This window comes from Phoenix dactylifera, chromosome 8 (genome assembly GCF_051530095.1).
Source record: "Phoenix dactylifera cultivar Ajwa chromosome 8, Ajwa_hap1_PhDact_Kaust_v1.1, whole genome shotgun sequence".
Lineage (NCBI taxonomy): Eukaryota > Viridiplantae > Streptophyta > Magnoliopsida > Arecales > Arecaceae > Phoenix > Phoenix dactylifera.
In genome coordinates, this window is record NC_143197.1 from 5,584,366 (window position 1) to 5,606,929 (window position 22,564).

The following is a 22,564-nucleotide window of genomic DNA, read 5'->3' on the forward strand; positions in this document are numbered from 1 at the left end:
GGGGGTGTCCTTAGCAATAGGGGGGGTGTATATAGAACCCTCAATATGATTCACATTTTACCTGTATACCCCTCGTTTAGACCGAGGGCTTATTCCTCCTTCCACGACGTACTCCTTGCAGTCGATGGATCTCTCTCGCTTGACCCCCTAAGTTTTGACTAAAATTAAGATCAGATGGCGAAATTGTTCTGGTTGGAGGCCGTTCTTCCTCTTGGAATCATCGCCGGAATGCTTTGCGTGATGGGCAACGCGCAGTATTACATCCACAAAGCCGCTCATGGAAGAGTTAGATCAATATCATTCTTTTACCTTTGTTTTTTCTTTTAATCTGTGGATATATATATTTTTGTTTTATTTTAACTGGAATTTTTAAAAAAAATCCAGCCAAAGCACATTGGGAACGATATGTGGGATGTGGCTATGGAGAGGAGGGACAGGAAGATCGTGGAGCACTACTCCGCTGCCGGGAATTAGGTCGGCTCCTGCCAATAGGTTTGTTATCTTCTGTCATTTCCTTGATCGGTTTATTGGTATTAAAATTCTCGGATTAGGGTTTGGATTGGCTGGGCATCGTTGAGGCGTGTTTTGTTTTGATGAATGTTGAGATTAGGTTCTGTTTGATGGAGTTTTTTATGTGAAAATTCTGGGTTTGGTTGGTGGAAACCGCTCCTGATGTTGGGGTTTAGTCGTTATTGATGAGTGGATAATTGTCTGACCTCTTTCCCCTTTGTAATAATCCCATTTGTTGTCTTCCATTGTATTTTCTTATTTTTATTCACGACTACTTTTGATTTCTAATAAAGTTGCTTGGCATTATTCTTCTCAAAAAATTTGGTTTGCGCTATGCACAAGTATATTCGTTTTTGGAATCGTTAAATGTCATGCTGAAGTTGATCACATGGTTCTTCTTTTTTTTTTCTGAGTAGAAGCTCTTGTGATTTGTTGAGGGATTTTCGATATATGATTAGGGATGATCTAGACTAAGTTATAAACTATATTCGTAGTGGAAAGATTTATTCTACATTGCTGGGCTCTATCTTGTAATTGATAATGAGAATAGTTTGACAAGGCTGAAGAACTTAAAAAGGTCACATGCAGATGTTCATGGGAGTATCTTGAGTTAGGGCATTAGAAAACTCCCTCATGATACAATCTGGTCCATTTCTATGTACACGGAGATTAAAGCAGTGGGAAGTCCTCATGAAGAAGATGGCTTTGCTTCCATGTAATAGTTTGTGGCCAAGGAGGAGGATTGTGTTGGGTGATGCACTGGAACATGGGAATGGAAGAAGAGATTTAATCATTTGTTAGATAATGGTCGTAAACCATCATATCTGCTGAGTGTGATGACTTTGAATGAGTAGAAGTGAGAGGTGGTCATGTAGATATGCTTGGTAGTTTAATGGGATTGCGAGTACATATTTTGGCCTTTTGGATTAAGGGAGGGTGTTCAATTCAGTGGTATCCTTGCTTGTTACCATTCATGGCCAGGTATAAGAGTGGCGCAGGATCTGTAATTTCTTCTATGATGCTTGGAATAATTTGTTACTCTCATCCAAATCAGACTTGGATTGGTTGAAAACGAGGGAAATTTCTCTTCCTCATTTTTGGATGTTGCAGATTTCCTCATAAGGTATTTTTTTCATCTTATCATTTCTAGTTGGATGGCTGTAATGTCAAGTAATACCACAAAAGTAAGGCTAATCCAAATCATGGCAATTCTCTCCTTTTTTCGAATGTAGACAAAGGATTTTCCAGAAATCATGTGCAGCAGGAGGTTCTATTCTACAAAATTTTATAACAAGTGAAATAGCAAAAAGGTGTTACTAATCTATCCATCTTTATGTTCTATATGCAAAATAGAAAAAATAAATAAAAAAAGTATAATATAAATTGTATTGGGTTAACCTATCCAAGTTCTGATATCAAGGAAAAAAGAGAAAAAAAATTGTTGTTATGTCCTTTTCAGGTTGGATTGGATGAAGTCATAAACTAGCTTTCTAGATGAAACTTGTATGTTCCAGATGTTAATGCAGGGTTCGGAGAATTTAGGAAATCAACGAGAATTTTTGAAGGTTGATGCAATTCTAGAACTTTGCTAAGGATTTTAAGTTAAGCTATTCCATCCCCTAACATTGATATGTGGATGATGTTCTTCCTGCTCATAAGATGATGTTCAGGGACTAATAAACAAGAAAGAGCTGGAGAAGGATTCAGAGGCTCAATGTTCTGAGGGGAAAATTCCTTGTTTCATCCTGACCCATCATTTGACCAGTTGTCACGAGATGGGCAAGAAGATTCAAAATGAAGTGAATTTCCTAATTTGATACAACCTTCTTCGTGCATCTGAGAGAATTTATTTGGAAATTTTGCACCTATACGGAGTCCTCATGCGGTGGTTAAGCTCTTGCCCATCGATGGCCTTTCTTGAATTACTATGCGTAGTAGACATACTTGACCTTATTTAAAATAAAATGTATTTAAGAAAGTTGTTAAGTTGCAGTCAGTGACTATTCCAACTTGGCGTAGCCTTTAGAATAGATTGATGACACTCTGAAATTGAAGGTTCAGATCAATTGGTGCAACTACCGCTGTGTCAGATGAGAGAAGTCTTAACTTTGTGATGGATATGTAAGAGTAGAAACTGAAGGTAGAATGTGGATTTTCTTATTGATTAGTGTTGGCATTAGATACACACAAGTATTCCTGCAGACGCTTATCGACTTACCTTATTTTCTTTTTTAAGTTTACATCATTTTTCTCTGGATGCATCATGAGGTCACTGGATACACCACAAGTATACTCATGGTTGCACATTGGTTTTGCACTCTTTAGCATTTATTTTGTGGCTTTGGTTGTTGTTTGTGATTTTTTATACTCACAGATTCCCCTGGGAAGGTATGAGACAGATTCAATCATATCCATGCAAAATAACAGCCTATAGGGTTTTTATGATATATTAAAAAAATACATCAGGTCTAATATGATGTGTCTAAGCAAATATGGTATTACATGTTTAAGAAGGCATGCCCTCTTGTGAGTTGCAACTATATGCAGCCTTGTACATGTCCATGCACAATCTAGATCTTCATATATACGATTAATTATTTAATTCATGCATAATCAGTCACAATATAGTAACCATAAAAGTCCAAGTCATTTGGAGTGTGAATTTTCATTTGCATGGTGTTGAAAACTGCAGTTATTTATTGTGTGTTTAAATACTATCGATATTTGAAAACTATAGCTGGGCATTTTTAAATTTGGTTCCTCTGGTGCAGATTATGGCATATTGATGGAACAGTCATCTTTGTTGGAAATAATGTTCCTTGAAACTTGGAGACAATATGCTTTCCGGTTTCTTGGACCATATCTCTTTTTCATATCCTTGTCCCTTATGCATTTCAGGAGCCTCTCAAATATGATATGCAAGATCTGTACACCTTTGTTTGGATGTTCGAGATGTTGTTAATCGAGTACTGACCTTTCTTTTCAAGATAAAGAGAAAGAACTGGTTTATGGCTACAATGAATGGATTTAATTTGTTTTATTTCTGATCTCTAAATTCTGAAAATGTCCACACTTGGGAAGCATGTTCAGGATAATAGAAGTAAGATCTGTAGTTACATATGTGTATATCCTGTAGGCTTTGCGTTTGTGATATGGTCTGGTTTATGGGGTATGGCTGCACATTTATGTATGCTTTTGTTAAAGCCTTTGCCTGGTAGCATCCCAGTTCTCTAATATTCTAACATATCTCAGTCATATCAGAATGCCACATAAAATATGCACCGTACTTATGCTTCAATTCAAAGCTTCAGAGCACTTGATCCTTGAAATTTTAAATACATAACAACCTTTTTAAGAAACTAATTTGGTTAAAAGATTGATAGCTGAAAATCACTTGTAATTACTTGCAAGTGAATATACATCCCAAGGATTTTCCAGAAAACACTGAATAAATGCTTATATAGCAGAAACTAGGTAAAGCATGTAAAGCATATGTCCAACTATCAAAAAAAAAAAAAAGAATCAGTTCTTGCTACATGGCATTCTGCACTGAAACCTTTGCAAAGAATGAAGCTGAAACAAATGATAAACAAAAATTAGAAGAAAAAAATAGAGTGCAAAATTAAATCAAATGCCAAGATGTAATGGGCATTACAATGGTTCTCTGCATAGATTCAAGATTGCGAGATCCTCTGGCTTATCCCTTCCAAAAGACGCCCAATTCATGATGCTCCACCCCTGAATCAAAGGCACATACTCATCCTCAAGCCCCCCTGGCCGAGTCCTCATCCCAATCGCCACCGGCGCTCGAGCACTCCCCACCTGTGCCATCTCCAATGCCTCCCCCACCTCGGCGTCGCTTTCCATCCGTTCCACCTTTCTCCGCCTGTAACTTTCCACCAATGCCACAAAGAAAGTCAGTGAAACCAACCCCATGAAACCTCCCATCACTGCTCCAATAATCTTCCATGCCACAGATTCATCACTCTTACCTCCCTCGAAGCTCAACCGTCGGCTCGGCACCGGAGAAGGAGCAACTCTACAAGAATTAACAACAATAGAGAAATGCCCCTGCCTGTACGAGCAAAGATTGCTCCCCACCAAGTCTCTATACTCCAACGAGCTATCTAAATTAAACCAGACACCTAGCCGTCCTTCCATTTGGCACCGCCTTCGCAGTACTGAATCTGATGGAAATGGCCGACTTCGATGCCACGAGGTCGAGCTCCGGCAGATTGCTGGCCGAAATGTTCTCGGCATTGTAAGCCAAAAATCCAATCACAAAAGTGAGATAGCTGTAGCCTGGTGGAAGAGAACAATAGATTGAAGACCGGTTGCCCAAGTTGTGATAAACCAAAGCAAGCCTTCGAACGTAAGGCTGGACAATGACTCCATTTGGGATCTCGAACTCCTTGTATCTCTTGAATCCTCTATTCCTAAAGCTTCCATTCCTGAGCCTCAAAACAGCAATCTTAACGCCGGAGACGTTCGACGGCGCAATGCCGACGTAGGGGACGCCGGTGTGGGGTTGGTCGAAAGCTCGGTAGGCGTAGTCTTGGAGGACGGAATCCAAGGCCCTGGCTGGGGTTGGTGAACTGTTGGCTGGCTGGGCTTTGAGCTGGTGACCGGAGAGAAGGCTGATGACAGCGAGAAGGATCATGGAGCATTGAATGAACTCCATTGTTAGGTTTCTTAAAATACCAGCATTGCTTTGTTAGGCTCCACCGAAGCAATGCTTTGGAGGATTTGGACTCAGATATATGTTGAGTACTACCATATCTAAAAAGATAAAAGCTTGGATTCGGGAGGAGTCCCAAACTGTCAGGATTTCGATACAGTGGTTTTTTTGTTTTGTCAGGATTTACTTGGCGTTGGATCTTAGAAGGTTTAATGGTCACGATTCCAACGGGAGTTGGCCATTTTTTTATTTTCTTTTAGCTTCTTCGTTCTCTTTCTCGTAACGTCTGAATTCCATCAGGGACCGTTTGAGGGTTTTGGGAGTGCCAGGGCTTGTGGGAAGTCTCCATCACGACCATGCGATCACGGTTCGCTGTCATGGGGCCATAAGTGGGATGGAAACTGGGCCTCCTCCACTGTAACCCGGAAAGGATAGAATGGATTTTTCTCCTTTATTTAAAGCAGAAATTATTCTAAATTTCTAATGCCGGTTGACATTTTGTGATGCCTTTATTTATTTTACCTTCTTATGAAGTATTTAAGTTGAAAAATGGTTAGGTTACGTTTGGATTCTGCAAATAACTTATAGATGCACCGTCGCAAAATTGGTTGTCTGGTCCACTTGATGGTCCTCTAGATTAAAACTAATAATAATAATAATAAAATGGTTGTCTGGTCATGTTCAATCTATTAGATATTTAGATGGTCCATTAGATCAGCTTGCATTGCAGCTCTAGAATGCAGCCAGCTCTTTTACGTAATGAAGTAAACTTTATCTTAAAAAAATATTGGCCATCCATTTTGTAGCTCTTCTAGTTCACAGCTCTGACCCTTCAGAGAAACTGCTACCTCACCCTCTCAAAGCACATAATGTTGCTCTGGTACATGCCAATTTTTATAAGCTGCAATTGATTTGTGCATCACAACAGCTTCCTCCCGAGATCATATTTACTTTTGAGTTGAGTCAGCTACTAGCTGAGTGCTACACTCCCATGGGATCAATAGCTACTTTCTTTGTGCTTAGCTATCTTTCTCCATTGCAATCTTGCAGCATCCTATATAGGTCTTTTCTTTTCAATATAATTCGTTTCGCAATGGAGTCGATTTAGGCCTTTACATGTTGCATGTCAAACATATTAATAAGAAGGAATCCAGCATTCGACAAAAATAAAATGAAATTAAGCTTTACTAGCTGACAACCTGCCATGATTTCTATTAACTATAGATGAAAGTGGATTAGCTATTGCTAGCTAACAAAAATAATAATTTTTATTAACTATTAAACTCTGAATTATCCAACCTGCCATGAGGTGGATTGTCAATATCTTAAGATGCATATTGTCATGTTCAAAATGGCTACCAAGCATCTGAAGGAATAGGTTTTAGAGCATGTGCAGTTAGTGAGAACTCATACCGAAGGTGTTCAAAATGACATTATCCAACCACTTCCAACTTAGATAGCATACCGCATTTGATGCTACCGCCGATAATAAAAATTAAAACTCCTATGTTTGTCGTCAGCTTAATGAGAGAAAAAAATGAAGCTAACTAGATGACCCAATGATGAGGAAATCTCGTTCTCATTTTCATCATACTCAAAAGCATCCATTGGAGCAGCTGCTCAATATCGAAAGCACGCAATAGAAAATTTGCTAACTAGTGATTGCAGTCATCTTTCTCCGTTGACAATGGAGAGTGGCTCAGATGAGATGGGAACTGCAAGGTTAGATAAAAGTCCAAGAAAGTTTGGGAGGCATTTGAAACATATAAATTTTTTAAATACAAATATTGTAATGCTTGTAATGTGAACAACGTATCATCGTAGTGGCCGTGCTCCTTAATCTAATACCTGAAGATTTTAGATTTAATTCTCTATGGTGCACCACAGAGCATCTCAACCTAACTAATTATAATATTGGATGGGTCTCCCTTTTCCTCTCTTAAAAAAATTATAATGGAATGCGACATATTCCAGCAACTATAGATTTACATAGAGATAAGATAGAGAGAGTTGATGACAGATAATATCATCAACAACAAAACATTCTCCTACGAAGGAAAGAGAAATCACTAAGAAACATTTTGTAGTTGAGTTGTAAGTATTTCATGTAAATAAATCGCGAGAGTTTTGAATCAGTGAATGATCCGTGAACATTGTGGAAAGATAATTAATTTGTAAAAAAAGTAATATAGACAGATAAATATATTTCAAGAATTATGCGATAAGGCAATTTTTTTTCCAACTTCGAGTGAAAATTAATTGATCTCGGTATATACCAATTTTCTATAGCTTTTCATGTCCGTTTGACTTACACAGCAGAAAATGCATTGAAAAATCATAGGATGGAGGTTTGTTGCTACTGAGGACCGGCCTGCCCTAGGAATCGAGCAAAAGAGATACTGGAGGACTCGGTGGTGAGCTGTTTGGTCCGTGCAAGGCTGTAACTCGGAGTGGATGGTTGTATCCATGGTCCTAGTCCATGACTGAGCTCCGACCTGAAATAGCAAAAATGAAGAAGTCTTCTTGCAAGAGTGTGTCCAACGGCGGACCCTCCGATGCCAAGTCAGGATGATACTTAGGAAACAAAAGATGTTCTCAATGGTCTGTCAAAGCACCCAAGCACTTACCTGTAAAGTTTTCTGAAGAGTGGATTGTATAGGCGCATATGAGCACCTGTTACCCTAAAATTCAAGCATGTGAGTCAGTTAAGATCGGCAAACCTTTGTACGTTCCGAGAATCAGGCACGGGTGTTTCGTACGTGGATTCCATCCTGTCCTTTTGGCTGGTGTGATTTCAGAGGCCGCTCGAGATTTCAATCGAAGGTGTCGCCAACTGGAGTGAGTTTTTGAAATTCAAAATCAACCACGCGCTTCTAGGCTTGCCACATAATGGGTTTTAGTTGGTAATTCAGAGGCTTCGTGGCAGAATTTGATTGGCCGGCCCTTTGTACAAGTTGTGGTCGGTTCTGAGATATATCGGGGTCCAATCCCTAACATGACATGCCACAAAATCAGATTGTAACACTAATATAGACAACAAGTATCTACCACCCAAGCTACAAGTTAAGTTAGGTCAAGACTTGGGACTCTGAATCCTACTAAGACCAAAAAGGAGGTAAACATTTCAGAGCTCAGAATTCTTCACTTGTTCCAAAAGAGAAGTAGGACCTCCACCCTCTCCCACGCGTAAATATTGAGTTCATGGGTCCTTTCAGGCGAGCATCAAGACCATTGACGTGTTGCTTGTCTCGAACCACCGCAGCTTAGAGAAATCCATGGTCCATTAGAACCCAATGAACCATGTAATCCGGAGAGCTTTCTCTTGAATACATTACATGCAATGGTCCCAATGGATGATTAAATTATATGTGCACATACTTAAAACAATATTTTTATCTTGGGCCATTGATAAATATCCTGCCGGCATTTAGCCGTTCATTGCAAAGTAAGGAAGCATGTAGCAAGATTCCAAAAGTGCTTGTAAGGTCCAATCGCACCATTGACTTGGAGCTATTACTTATTAGCAAGTAGTTCAGGGCAGAGAAAAATAAAGCCCTTCTCTGTTTCTCTGTTTTCTTTCATCCTGCGCAAGTTTCGGCCAAAAACAGTACCTTGGATACCGTAATTCATGCAGCGGAAAACTGGCGAACCGGTCACCGAGTTGTGGTCTGAGAACATTATTTACTACCTCTCTCAAAGCTCCGTTGAACTGATGGAACAAAAATCATAGCAGGTGGACTTTCTATTTCACCGTTTTTTTTCTGCTGCCGATCTTTAAATAAGCAATCTAAAGATCAAAAGCTTTTTTTATTAATAGAGTTTCTAACTTTGTGATTAAAAAAAAACTGGAATCTTCTTTCTTCCTTATTTTTAACATATATATTTTATCAGTACAATAACAAGGACCGGATGATGTACGATAAATAAATGAACCATCTAAAAAGTCAGCACACATCTCTAAATATATCGATACATAGTTTTCAAACTATAATGCTCACTATATACAATACACGACCAGATAATACATACTTAACAAATTAGTCATCCAATAATCCAATACACATCTCCAAACAAATTGATACATAGTGTCTTAAATATCATATTCATCAGTATACACTACATGGTAGGATGATACACATTTATCGACTTTCTGATATATATTGTAAGCATGTTTAATATACACCCGGCAATGATCCAATATACAACTCAAGATAAATTGATATACAGTTTACAGAATATGGTGTTCATCAGTAGCAAATATCGAAAAAAAGAGTGATTTGAAGGAGGATAAAGAGACTCGGAATGGAGAAGGAAAACCTTGCAAACAGAAAAGATGGCTTGATAAGAAAAATAATGAATAGAGAGACTTGATTAAGAAGCAAGAGGATGTCGCGAGCAATTTTCTTTCTTCGTTTGTTCTTTGTTTCTTTAATCATGGAACTGGTGACTTTACTAGTAAGAAAAGTTCCTAATCTTTGGATTTCTTCTTTAAGATGGGCATTAGAAAAAACGTGACAAAATAGAAAGCTTGTCCCATATTCCTTTCTCTGGTGCCTACCCTATATAATTTTTGTTCAAACTGGTGGGGACTCCTTTTTTGAGTTATAAAAACCCTGCTAATCTTCCTTGATCAATGAATTAGGGTTTATCCAAATGGTTGTAACTCCTAGTTTAATTACTTAGCCCCAGGTATTCTATTAAAAAAAATCTATTTAAATCTAGATATTTATACTCCCTCACTTTCTTTGTAAAAGTACTTGTCCATCTTTTGTCGATATACAAGAAATTAAAATACATTTAAACAGAGTGCACAGATATGAAAGATATATCGTTGAACAGCATAGTTTTGTGAGGCTGTTGCTCAAAAATTTATAAGGCTATTTGGGATGTAATAGAAATATTCATTTCCTTTTTCCTAACATTTTGATTCTCTACATCGAAATATCTTTTGTGATATTTTATACTGAATTGGTTTTGTCCTCCTCGAGACCAATTCTAAGATCTGGAGTAAGATACATATGTCTAGGTTTATAAGCTTATTTGGAGCATTGTAAACTACACCCTTAATGAGCGAAGAAATCCCTCAAACCAGTTGATTACTCACAAGATATATTTCCTATATACATGTGGTAGTTCCAATATATAGACAAGCCTAAATCATAAAAAAATGATCTATAAGATTGAATTAAAAAGGATCATAATTCACTGAAAAAAAGGATCATAATCCAAGGTTAAACTCCAAAAGCCAAAACCTCGAGAAATATTCCTACAAGTAGATTACACTAAAACTTTGACAACATGAGGTATTGGAACTACCAATGACCACAAATATGCACAACATGCAACTGACTTATTACAAAGGAAAATATATTAATTTGCCAAATTTGAAACCATCTACCGCGGAATTGTAAACTAGGTGCATCTTACCCACTTACACATATTTAACTAATTTCTTATATTTTTTTTTGATATAACGGTAACTCACACCATACGTACAGGAGTACACCCATAAAAGTTAAAAAGAAGAAGTCGATTGAGAGGGGAAGAAGTAGACTCGAGATTCTTCCAATAGAACTCTTCTGAATAGTGTGCAGCAAAGGAGGCAACCTAGTTAGTAGTATTGTTCGCCTTCCGATAAACATGAGTGGCTCGAAAAGCTACGGATCCTTCTATGAGCTCACATATATCCTATAGTAGCGGATGTCTGTCAACACTTTTCTGAGTCGATCACTGTCGCTACATCACCTTCAAGATGGATACAATCCGCTCTCACAATTATAATACCCTTCAATGCAGCTTTCAACTCTGTACCACTGACAGACTCATCAAAAATATGCCATTCTCCTACTGCAATAAGTCGAAAATCATGATCTTTAATCACATAGTCCACTTCATCTCGGCCTCCCTTCTTAAAGATACTGCTGTCAAATTCAAAATTTTCGTGGATTATAGACGGTTGATTTATAGGAGAGTCGGCCAATCCACCGACATCAACAGTCTCATAAAATAAGCGAGGCTGCCTGGCCGTACATACAGCCAATCATAGCCGCTAATTCATAGAGATATATGTTGGATGAATGGGCCGTGCGCGGAAGCAATAATTTCTCGTCTGGTATTGGATATCCATCTAAGGCTTGATTTATGATTGTCTTTATTTTTATGGTAAGGAAACATAGATACATAATGATAGCAGAAATATCCCATAAATGTGCATATTAATTATGTTGTCTTGAGTCTCACGTTCCCTCTCTCTCCTCATACGGTGAGAAAGGAAAGGAAAAGGAAATGGTCAGCCATTAGGTAGAAAAGGAAGCACCATCTTTTATAGAGAAAGAATAAAAGAAAAAAAAAGGAGGGGGCGATAGGGAGAGATCAAAACATAAAGCCGCGGAGAGAGATGTTACAGAGACAAAATCACGGAGCAAGAGCCAGAGATCGCGAATCTTCTTTTCCGGCCCCTTTATTTTTAGCCCCAAGAACTGCTCGTTCCTCGCAATAAATTTTTCCCCTGAGCTCCAACTCCTCCTCCTCCTCCTCCTCCTCTTCTTCTTCTTCTTACAATCTCTCTCACTACGACCTGGCGGAACAAACGATTCTCTTCTTGGGTTCGGGTTTCCGGCTCCCATTTTTGGATCTTTCTCTGCGTTGAGTTCCTCGTATCCGACCAATCTGCCGTCGTAGAATTTTGGAGGGTTTCTTGGTCGGATTTGGGCTCCGATTGATGGAATCATCCGGCGGGAGCTCCGATCCTTACAGGAGCCAGAGCGCCGGCAGCGGTGGGGGCAGCGGAGGTTCTTCGAGGCGGTATGGAGTTCACTTCTCGGCCTCCAATTTCATCCAGGCGCCGCTGTCCGCGCTTTTGGAGTATTCTGGGATTTTACGGCCGAGATCGAGTCACCACGAGAACGAGAGCTTGATCAGTGGAGCGATCGGCAGTGGCTTGCGAGACCGTGTTTCCGGCCGGCTTGATGATCCTGCTGTCGCAGGCACTGGCGGCGATGGTGAGGTCTCGATAAGGATCATTGGCGTCGGGGATCAGGAGACTTTGAGGGCGGGTTCCGGCCAGCCGCAAGCACTGGCTGTCGGTCCGGGTAGAGAGGGGAATTCCAGTGGTAATGGTGTTAGTTCTGAGACGATTCCGACTGTCTCTGAGAGGCAGGGAGGTGATGGTGGGGTTGGAGAGGTGACTTCGTCATCGTCCTCTTCTCTTCCATCATCAATCTCTGCGGCTGGTCCTCAGAGCACGGAAGGTGAGGCGAACGTTACAGGAGGTAGCAACAGGGATTCTTCGTACCAAAGATACGACATGCAGCAGATTGCAAGATGGATTGAGCAGATTTTGCCATTCTCGTTGCTTCTGTTGGTGGTGTTCATCAGACAGCATTTTCAGGGTATATGTTTCTTAATCTTTGCTTTTAATTCAGAAGCAGCTTTTCAGTTATATTTACACAAAAAAGATCTCTGGGATATGTTGCACGAAGATTGTAGTTTTTGATGTCATAGTGGTGCTAAATTTGCATAATCTTAGGAGTTCGTTCACTAAATGTATAAACTCTTATGTCCCCCCAAGCATGCATTATCATCACTATAAAGTTGTCGATACATGCACTGCTTATGATCTCAACAAATTATGATGGTATGCTCTTGAACTTCTGGGAAAATTCTCCAGGATTATTGGACTGGGTAATTTTGGGTTCATGGTGGAATTGCTTAAAAACTACTGGGCTTTGTCAAATTTATATAGCTGGTTATTAGTGATGCTTGATATGAGATAAGGGGTGACTTGTCACTGAAAGCTTTTCTCCCTTATCTTCTCACACATCTGCTGCTTCTCCACTTCCTGGTCTCAAATTCTCTTCTGCGGCTGCTCCTGTTTAGAACTACTAAGATTTTGACACAACTTTGAAATGGTAAAACTTTTTTACTATTCTTTTATATATTTGTTCAAATCAACATTTTTTTGAACAAATAGTCTGTTTTACAATTAAGACGGGATGTTTAATATTGTTTAACTCTGAGTTGTCTGTAGCCTTTTATTATTCCTTGGATGCTATAATATGCACTTTCTTATATATGCGTGGATGTTTGTGAGCTACAATAAAGGGACGACCATCTCTTTCTTAATCCTGCTTTACTTATACTATAGTGGTTACTGTGCGTGGAAATTTTGATATCTTTTCACTTCCAAATCATCATATGATGGTGATATGCATGTAATTTTAATTCTTTTTTTTCCTGTTCCTATTTTTAAATTTATAACCTTCACCAGCGGACCTACAGGTTTCTTGGTCACGATTTGGATTGCTGTTGTGATGTTCAAGTCTAATGATATATTACGGAAACAGACTGCTCTAAAGGTTTGTTAACTTTGATGTTAAATTTCCTTTTCCAGTTAAAGATATGTACCAATTCCACTCCTCTGCAACTTTATAAATGCCATTCTATTATTTTTCTGAGTGTGCTTGTATAAACTTTAACAGTTTATCTAGAGGAATATCTGATTTGTTTTCTGGTTAAACCAAATTTTCTTTTTCTAGAAAAACCAAAACAAAGCAATGTAAGATCTCCGTCCCCTTTGCTCTCTCCTCTCTTTGCAATGATATCATAAATTATTGGGCATAGCAAAATGTTTCTCTGGTATTATACTCTCACCCTTCTCCTGAAGCCATATGGCCACCCTATAAGCATGAAAACTAGTTCTCGTGCATCATTACTTTTGGAATATTTTCATACCATGAAGATCGTCTTTTAGGCAATTAACCAGTGAGGTCCTGGGTTTTGTAGGAAGCTCTTGTATTTTGAATCAGTATTCAAACCCCTTTGGGCTGCCATTTATTTGGCTCTTCGGCTAATTTGTGCCTTTGAAACGAACACAGCTTTTTATATTAAAAGTTGTCTTCTCCTTTCATACAAGTCATTCTTTTGCCTAAAGTTTCTCTGGCCCAAAATGTGGCACCAATTTCTAGAGTGTTCGTGTCAGTAGTTAACTGGTTTTATAACCTGTTCAATCTATGGAGCCTTTCCATCTCTCAGTCATGCTTTGTAGTTGATCCCATATTTAATGGGAAAAGGCTTTGGTACTGGTGGCGATGATGATATTTAAACCCCATGTCATAGGCAAGGCTAAGAAGTTAAGAAAAATGTAAAGAAAGAAATTCACTACCGTATCTGTTTATATCTCATATTCCTTGGTAAAGGAAGGTTGGGAAATGTTGGTATGATGAACATAGCTTACAATCCTCAAATTTCACGCCTATTATGCTAAACTAAGTTTCTATGAAGTATATGAAGGCAAGGGACAGTATCAGGTATTAAAATGAGAGAACAGTTCTGGACATTTTAGGAAGCACAAACCCCTATTAAGGTTTAATCTGTAGGTTTAATCTTGCAGGTTAATTTCTTTTTGTTTCTGAACAAGCTTATCATCAACTAGTTTCAACTGGAGAAAGAAATAAGCAGTGGCTTGAGAATGATGTCAGTGGAGTTATGGTAACAGTAGCTATGGATGAGCTGGTCTGGGAGTGTAAACCCAAGGATATGGTACTCAGCAATGCTGAAGAATTGCCTCTCTAGGCTAGGGAAAGGGTTGGAGGGACTTTTTGAAAGGAATACAGCTATGGCCATTTCTAAATCCTTCTAGGATCCTCAATTATTCTCCATGGATCACACAAGGAACCATTCCTCTAGTCATTGACACTTTTGAATCTAACTGCTGTATGTTCTACTTCACCCAACTATTTACCAAATGTTTACAGCCATTGTTGTACAGAACACCAAGTCACGCCCCTTGGTCTTTGGCTTGTATTCTAATCAAGGTTCGCCTTCTTAGTATCATACCCCATATCGGTGCCACACTAGTACTATATTGGTACGGTGCAAAATATTTTCGGTGCACCAAATGCCGGTATGCATTCCGTACCGAGCACCGGTACCGAACTGGTATGGTACGGTACGCTCCGTGCCATCTGGTTTGGGCCAGTATAGCGAACCATGATTCCAATGCTTCTCACTTCCTTATTACGACTCAAGGCTGATGCTTTTAGAAATCACTTAAATGCATTATGACTGGAAAGGATTACGGGGTTACTGGGTCTCTGTTGTGTAGGCTTTTGTCAGATGGTGTAGTGCATGTTTTTGGTGACATTGACATATCTCATTTTTTTTCCTTTGCTTGGACCCAGCTACTACTTGTTTCTGGATAACGCACTAATGAAATTATGCTAAATGAATTATCCTATGTAATGAGATGTCACATTATTATTGTTTGTTGCTTTCTGCAGGGAGAGAGGAAAATCTCTGTGCTTGTTGGGATTACATTAGTTTTCGTGATTCATGTGTTTGGAGTCTATTGGTGGTACAGGAATGATGACATTCTGTACCCATTGGTCATGCTTCCTCCAAAGGAAATACCACCTTTTTGGCACGCAATTTTCATCATTATGGTGAACGGTATGTACTTTAATGTTATAAATGACTATTTACATGCTTTGATAGTTTTGATTTCTGAAAATATTTCATGAATAAAATTGGCTCGAAAAAATTGAGTTTACATTTAGATATTGCCCTGCGGATTTTAGTTGCTTCCAAGTTAAATCATCTATTCATTGAAATGATCAACTGATCCTTTCAAGATAAATCAGGTATACCTGATCTGAATCCAATTCTGTTGAAGGCTGAGCCTTCATCCATTCTAACTAGGATTTCACCGATCCAGTCTGGATTAGATGATTCCTGTTTTGAAACAGCAAGTTTTAAACACTGGCCTTTGTTTGGCAGAGATATGCTATCTATTCATTGTAAACATTATTTGAACCGAACACACAAGAATTATATCATTTTATATCAAAACTTCTTTCTAAAGTTTGTTGCTTTCTTGTCAGTCTCACAATTTAAGATTACTATTTTAGGATCAAGTAGTTTATAACTGCACCTATTAGTGGTTTAGCTACATTCATGTGATTCCTTGTTTGTTGCAACTTCCCAGATACTATGGTGCGCCAGGCAGCTATGGTTGTTAAGTGTGTGCTGCTCATGTACTACAAAAACAGCAGGGGCCGTAACTATCGTAAGCAGGTAATCTTGTTATTCTTATGTCTCTAATTATACTTATTTAAATGTCTCTAGGATTGTTTGAAGCAGTTTCTTATGAGATTTAGATGGTGAACTTGAAATTTAAGTAGTGGCAATTTTGAGTAGTTATTAGATGGAATCATGGAGCAAATAAGAACTGTTATACTTTGCTTGCATGGACACCAGAATGGACTTTTATGAACTTTTCATTTAATTTGAGGGCAATAAATGTAGTTAGAATTGCAGGAGGCTGTCATATTTCAACCATTTAGCCAATATTTGTACAATAAGTTTATATCGTGTGGTTTCTTCAAGGAACTAAGAGGATTGGTCCAGCTGGTCAGCTTGGTCTGGTTTGGCATCTGGGGTCAGATATGTTGGTGTGTTGGTTATGGAAAGGTAACTAGAGTTGAGGTTGTTGAGTGGTATTAGTGTTTCATATCCGAAGGTTTGGAAGGGTTTTAACAAGGGTTGCTATAACTTGGTTGGGTTGTAATGTTTAGTATATATAGAGTAGAAATGGCTGCGACTTTGTGATTGATTCTTGGACTATATTAGTTTAGGAGGCAGTCTTGAAAGGTCGTAATGGTAAACCTTGATGAATTGGAAGCTCTTTAGGTGATAACTAGTGGAGCCAACCTCTTATTCTTACCATAACAAAAATATTAAGCTGAGTATCTGCAGCCACAGGGATAGGAAAATTTGAGTAACAGTAATTAGTATATCTAAATGAAAAGGGAAACAAGCTCATGCCTTGTGTGAGGTAATAATTGCATACTTCTGCCGACCTTGTATTACAGTTTCCAGTGTGGACTGGCTCGTCCTCATGTTAAAAAATATTTACGAAGCTCGTTGTCATCCACATGTGGAATTTGTTCTGACTGTTATTCTCCTTCGTGAGTATAAGAAACACATTGAAACATCTTATTTAGAAAATCTTTGTTGTTATTGCTTGTGAAATGTTAAATATTTACTCTTTCCCTTCAACAGCTTCAAGAAATGTATTGGGGATTTATTTTCTGCAAATATACAGCACATTTATTTAGATATCTGGAGTGGGTTAAGTCCATAATACAGAGCATCTATTCCATGGATGCTTCATGTATATTATCCAATTAGGCTCCCTGCAATAGCTGGTTCTAAGAATATAGTTTGCAATTTTTTGATGTTCAGATTATAGATGTTGTTTACTTGCAAAAGTACTTGATTATGCATCAATGAATACTCATCATGATAGGCACATGCAAGAATATTGAGAAAAAGTCATTTTGTTTGGGTGGGAATTGATAGAAGTATTCCCTTTTACCAAGACTCAATCATGTTGGAAAAGTGTGGCCTTTTATCATTTACCAACTTTCAGATGACATACTATTAAAGGTAGGCATGCTAGACACTCCCACCTGTTATATGGTTATCTTTACTCTCTAAAACATCAAAATAAAAGAAAAGATTGCTTGGATCTGTGTATTTCACATAATAATTTTTGAGTGTAGTCCACAAAAAAAGGGACTCTATGTGGTCTTGCTTACTCAACAGTCAATTATTGATCCATTGGCAAGTTGTTATTTGCATCTAAGAAAGTAAGAAAACTGAAACAGGCGTGCCAAGATGCGTTATTTCAAAATCTTTAATAAGTTACCACAACCACTTTAGATAAACAAGATAATAATAACTGTCTCTATCATCCTTTATGCCGTTGACTATTTTTTATTTGAATAAAATTGTCCCCGGTAAGGAAAAATGCAGACCACAGGTATAATTCCTAATGAAAGGATTAATAGCCTTCATGTTTACTATAATACATGAACAACAGGGCTCAGCTTGTTATATTCTTGTTGTTTCCAATATTCTGAATCCTTTTTTATCTAATCGGAATTTTTCTTATCTCAATGACATGGTCTGAGCTTAATACTGTTTTCTGCCAGTCTGATATCTAGATAGAGGCTTGTCAATGACCATGGCATAGGAAACCCTGTAAATTGTGATTTTTCTGCCTTTTTTTTTATCTAATTGGAATTTTTATTTTACTGAAAGTTCGATTTGAATATAATTTGGATTCGTTTTTGAAAATTTTTAACAGTTGATGGTAAGCAAATTGATTGGGTTTCTTCAAAAAAATTTCAGGGTCAGATGCTCACAGTTGTGGAGTATCTATTGCTTTTGTACCGTGCTTTGTTGCCAACTCCAGTTTGGTACCGATTCTTTCTAAACAAAGAATATGGTAGCCTCTTTTCATCTCTTACCACAGGGCTCTATCTTACATTCAAGCTGACATCAGTTGTTGAGAAGGTATATTTTTTTTCTGGTTTTTATTCTTTTCTGTTGAAATTTAAAGATCTTTTTCTACTTCTCCAAACTTTTGAACCAAGTTTCCAGGATGACGCCATGGTTTCACCTTCATAGCCAGTAAAGAAATGAGGAGGGAATTTCTTTTTACATTCATTTAGCCTGTGATTTTGCAGGTTCAGTCATTCTTTGCGGCACTGAAGGCATTGTCACGCAAAGAAGTGCATTATGGGTCTTATGCAACAACAGAACAGGTAAACTGTTGAATTTGCTTGTACTCTACCTTGGAAAACCTTTTCATTTTTCAGAGTTTTTGGAACAGAGTTTCCACTCTGGTCTACACTATTTTAGTTGTCCCATCATCTAAACAGCTGGAAAATTCAACTTTTTCAAAAACATCAGTTCCCCAAAACCTTTCCTAAGCAACCAAACATACCCTAAGAGCAACATTGAGTTAAGGATATGCTAATCCATTTCCTTAGCTTTCAATCATGTTTTCATTGTCTTGTATCTCATACTACTCGGACCAGTTTATCTTGAGTCTGAGCCCCTCTCTCATCAAGCTTCCTCTTCTTGTTGTTGCAAACGAAAACCTTACCTGAAATTATACTGTCATTTTGTCCTCTTGTCAATGCAACTGAAAGCATATTTAGGTGCACTCTTTTCACTTTTATCCTTTGTCTTACCACATCTACCCCAACATGATCTTCCTATGCTCAATGAGCATGCCTGTGTCCTTTCTATATAGCCCAATGATGCAATACTTTGAAGTATCATCAAATGTTGATTGAAAAAAAAAACAGCTTCAGTTATCTATGTAACTCAAAAGGTGATTTCCCCCTTCAGAGTTTGCAACTATGTCCTGCTATAGATGAAAAGAAAACATAGAACATAAATATTGACCAAACAAACTACCCACAGCTGTCGGCCATCATACTCACGCCTTTTCCATTCTACATGTCCTTGGAGTTTTCTTACCCATGCAAATCCAAAAGTTGCAAACATGCTCTTAAAGCACTTATTCTCTTGTTGGCATTTCCGGATCTCTTTTTTGGTTATTGTATTGTTGCTTATTTTTTCTCCTAGAAATATCATGTTATTTTAGATTAATAAATCAAAGTGTTTAATATGTTCCGGGATTTCTATTGAAAACCTATGCAATGCATTAAGGGATGTCAAGGAATTTTTACTGTCTTTTAAAAGTGAGCTGTGGTGTCTTCAAAGGTGAACATGCTAGGCCCTTAACTCATGTTTGAGCAACTCACTTTCCCAGAGAAGTTAGGGGTACAATGGTTATTTGCCACCTACGAAGAGCAAACACTGTTAATACTTCCCAAATCAAGAGGATAGGTCTCATTTAACTCATGCACACAGTAATAAGTGGACTGCAAATGCCTGCCATTCTTTTATCTAAAGTATTTTATGCATGGATTGAGGTAGTTTGTGCTAGTCCCTCGCCAAACTAGAATGGAATCATGCATACCACGCTATGTCATGCCATGTTGCGCCGGTACTTGGCATCGTACCTAGCTTGCTGTCCATATGCTTCGATGAACAGTCTAATCCATCATACTAGGTAGCAAGTGCTTGTTTAGTTTGTCTGTCAGGAGGACATGGTAAGATTGAAGAGGTTTGTATTACTGCCCCTGCATACCTGTCATGTTCATAACTTTGCTACTCATTATTCTTGAATATCATGAAAAGCATCGAAATGAAGAAATGGATGACCAGTGAACTCTTGCTGCAAAGATGGCCTGAAAACATTGTGAATGTTAGAGATTAGTTTTGTTTTTTGATAGAGATCTGCCAATTGAGAGTTTGGAAAAAAGGAATTTTCATACTAGAGATCATATTTGTGTTGTTATCGACTGGAACTTCAGAATAATCATAATCATTGAGCCAATCATAAAAAAATGTAAAAACTTATGAAATGAATCAAAATCTAAAATTCAGATTTCATTAAATTTTATCACTGATTAAGGAGTTATAGCCTCTCTGTACCTTGGCTGGCAAAACCCTGAGCTGCAGCTTAGCTGTTCTTGCTGTTGAGGAGGATTAATTATTATTGTTGTTGTCGATGCTGTTGTTGTCTTGGATGTTTTTAGGGGGTTGAGGGACTTCTGGGTTTGAACTTGAGAACTAGCGATATGCATTAACATGTGATGAAATTAATGCAGGTTGTTGCAGCCGGTGATCTGTGTGCTATCTGCCAGGAGAAGATGCATGCTCCCATTCTGCTTCGCTGTAAACACATATTCTGTGAAGATTGTGTCTCTGAATGGTAGCATATCTGAGCTCTACCATTTCCTTTCTGCTTTGTCCAATTCTCTCTCTCTCTCTCTCTCTCTCTCTCTCTCTCTCTCTCACACACACACACACACACACACACACACACACACACACACATGCACGCACATGTCCCCAGGCCTTTGCCTTTCTTTATGCATTTTATTTCTAATGCCACCACAGATTCCAAATAAACTTCCCCCAATTTTCATTGAACTGAGTGCTCTATATGAACTGTTACTGTACCGAAATTAATATTGAGCTCCGTTGCTGGACATCCTGTGAATCTATGCCAAAATGTGGTATTACATGCTTTGTGTATTTATGCCTACAATTTGGCAACATGACAAGAAAAACTGTGGCAGGCACCCAGTTCTTAATTGCTAGTATGATCAACTGCATTTCAATTTTTAAGGCATAACCGAAAAGCCGTGGTAATCTCATTAAGTTGATTAGCTAACCAGGTTTGCTATATTAAGCTCATCAGTGATGTGGATCTTTAACTTGGGTGCCCCATAGTTGATTTTGGATGGAGGAGCAGATACCCTTTCCTCTTGAGAGGAGCAATGTCCATCTCATATGCACATACCTTGGCAACACTGTTAGAAATTTCTAGTCACCTTCAGAAGTTCAATTTAGTCACAATTTAGTACATAGTTCAGGATTTCACTCTCTTTCATGTAATCTTGCAAAAACATTATATTGGCACCTGTGTCTTTAATTATTTATTCTTCTTGCAGGTTTGAGAGAGAACGCACATGCCCATTGTGCAGGGCGTTGGTGAAACCAGCAGATCTTCGCTCGTTTGGTGATGGTTCCACGAGCCTGTTTTTCCAGTTGTTCTAGAATACGCTGGCAGCAAACTAAACTGTTTACCTCTATCCCAACTCTGGTCTGAAATGAGTAGGATGACCTCATTTCCCTGCTTTGCCATTACGACTCGTGTTCGATGTACCCAGATCCACACCCGTGTTTTTGCTGGAAGCCTTAACTGGAATTACCTGGGACAGCTGCTTTTCTTCTCTCTTTCTTTCTTTCTTTTTTGTTCATATTTCCGTAACCAATCTATATAGGCCCTTGTTGGGAAATTTTAACGGAACAGATGGAGAAGTACGATATTATATATAAGTATATAATTTATATTAGAGTGTGAAAAGTTATTTAATATATGAGCATCTTTTCAATATATGCTTAAAATCAACTTGTACAGATTTTGTTGGTGCCTGATGGTGGTTTGGTCATGGAAATTCGCAAACATTAATTAGCTCATTTCATTGCCCTTTTTGCGCACTCCACCAAGCGTGGTTTTTAAAATGTTATACCGTGCGTGGTTCAAGCAGGTGGGCCCCACTCATGGCTAATTGCGGTGGTGGGTGATGTTGGCGCGGGGTAACCAATAGGAGTCCACGCCTCCGGCAATTCTGCCGAAGATGGTCTTGGAGCATCTTGAGCCACAGGAAGCACTGAGGTATGGTAATGTGTAGTGGCAGCCCACGCAGGCAGCCGAGAGTTCGACTAGTACGATAATGCTGGTACGATTATGAAGTGGGATGCTGCCAACCAACAAGATTCTCCCATGACTACTATCTCTAGCAAATCTGGTTCCAACCGTAGCAGGTTCAACTAAACTGTCAAAACTGATTTTAATCTCTCCTCTAGTGGGTTACAAACAATAAAGGGAAGGTGCCAGGGGGTTCCCCCACAGAGCCCGTTATTAGCATGAATTCGCGTAGA

General features: G+C 38.5%; 3 protein-coding genes across 5 annotated transcripts; 2 read left to right on the top strand and 1 right to left on the bottom strand.

The window, feature by feature from the left end:
- Positions 1 to 45: 45 nt before the first annotated feature.
- Positions 46 to 3,550, top strand: LOC103702165 (NADH dehydrogenase [ubiquinone] 1 alpha subcomplex subunit 1). 2 transcript variants are annotated; one of them, XM_008784482.6, is made up of 3 exons: positions 46 to 285; positions 385 to 492; positions 3,409 to 3,550. In XM_008784482.6, exons 1-2 carry the CDS (start codon positions 175 to 177, stop codon positions 472 to 474), a joined length of 201 nt encoding a protein of 66 aa, XP_008782704.3. In that variant the 5' UTR covers positions 46 to 174; the 3' UTR covers positions 475 to 492; positions 3,409 to 3,550. The 2 variants fall into 2 exon arrangements, with proteins under 2 accessions (XP_008782704.3, XP_008782703.3); XM_008784481.6 differs by having other exon boundaries at positions 47 to 285; positions 3,282 to 3,550.
- A 611-nt stretch (positions 3,551 to 4,161) lies between these two features.
- On the bottom strand, positions 4,162 to 5,191 carry LOC103702233 (uncharacterized). Its single transcript, XM_088702056.1, has 2 exons — positions 4,656 to 5,191; positions 4,162 to 4,549 (listed from the first exon to the last, which is right to left on the bottom strand). Exons 1-2 carry the CDS (start codon positions 5,189 to 5,191, stop codon positions 4,162 to 4,164), a joined length of 924 nt encoding a protein of 307 aa, XP_088558182.1.
- A 6,144-nt stretch (positions 5,192 to 11,335) lies between these two features.
- LOC103702234 (uncharacterized) lies at positions 11,336 to 22,027 on the top strand. 2 transcript variants are annotated; one of them, XM_039124472.3, is made up of 8 exons: positions 11,336 to 12,579; positions 13,469 to 13,545; positions 15,469 to 15,637; positions 16,173 to 16,261; positions 18,383 to 18,547; positions 18,721 to 18,798; positions 20,722 to 20,825; positions 21,571 to 22,027. In XM_039124472.3, exons 1-8 carry the CDS (start codon positions 11,910 to 11,912, stop codon positions 21,674 to 21,676), a joined length of 1,458 nt encoding a protein of 485 aa, XP_038980400.2. In that variant the 5' UTR covers positions 11,336 to 11,909; the 3' UTR covers positions 21,677 to 22,027. The 2 variants fall into 2 exon arrangements, with proteins under 2 accessions (XP_038980400.2, XP_088558644.2); XM_088702518.2 differs by having other exon boundaries at positions 11,474 to 12,579; positions 18,706 to 18,798.
- Positions 22,028 to 22,564: the final 537 nt, after the last annotated feature.

Bases quoted from the DNA above. Each gene is read 5' to 3' on its own strand.
- LOC103702165 (XM_008784482.6), top strand. From the start codon at position 175: ATGGCGAAATTGTTCTGGTTGGAGGCCGTTCTTCCTCTTGGAATCATC. The intron at 286-384 runs GTTAGATCAATA...AAAAAAATCCAG, and splicing joins ACAAAGCCGCTCATGGAAGA to CCAAAGCACATTGGGAACGA.
- LOC103702233 (XM_088702056.1), bottom strand. From the start codon at position 5,191: ATGGAGTTCATTCAATGCTCCATGATCCTTCTCGCTGTCATCAGCCTT. The intron at 4,550-4,655 runs GTGTCTGGTTTA...TAATTCTTGTAG, and splicing joins CCAAATGGAAGGACGGCTAG to AGTTGCTCCTTCTCCGGTGC.
- LOC103702234 (XM_088702518.2), top strand. From the start codon at position 11,910: ATGGAATCATCCGGCGGGAGCTCCGATCCTTACAGGAGCCAGAGCGCC. The intron at 15,638-16,172 runs GTATGTACTTTA...GCAACTTCCCAG, and splicing joins TTTCATCATTATGGTGAACG to ATACTATGGTGCGCCAGGCA. The intron at 20,826-21,570 runs GTAGCATATCTG...TTCTTCTTGCAG, and splicing joins GAAGATTGTGTCTCTGAATG to GTTTGAGAGAGAACGCACAT.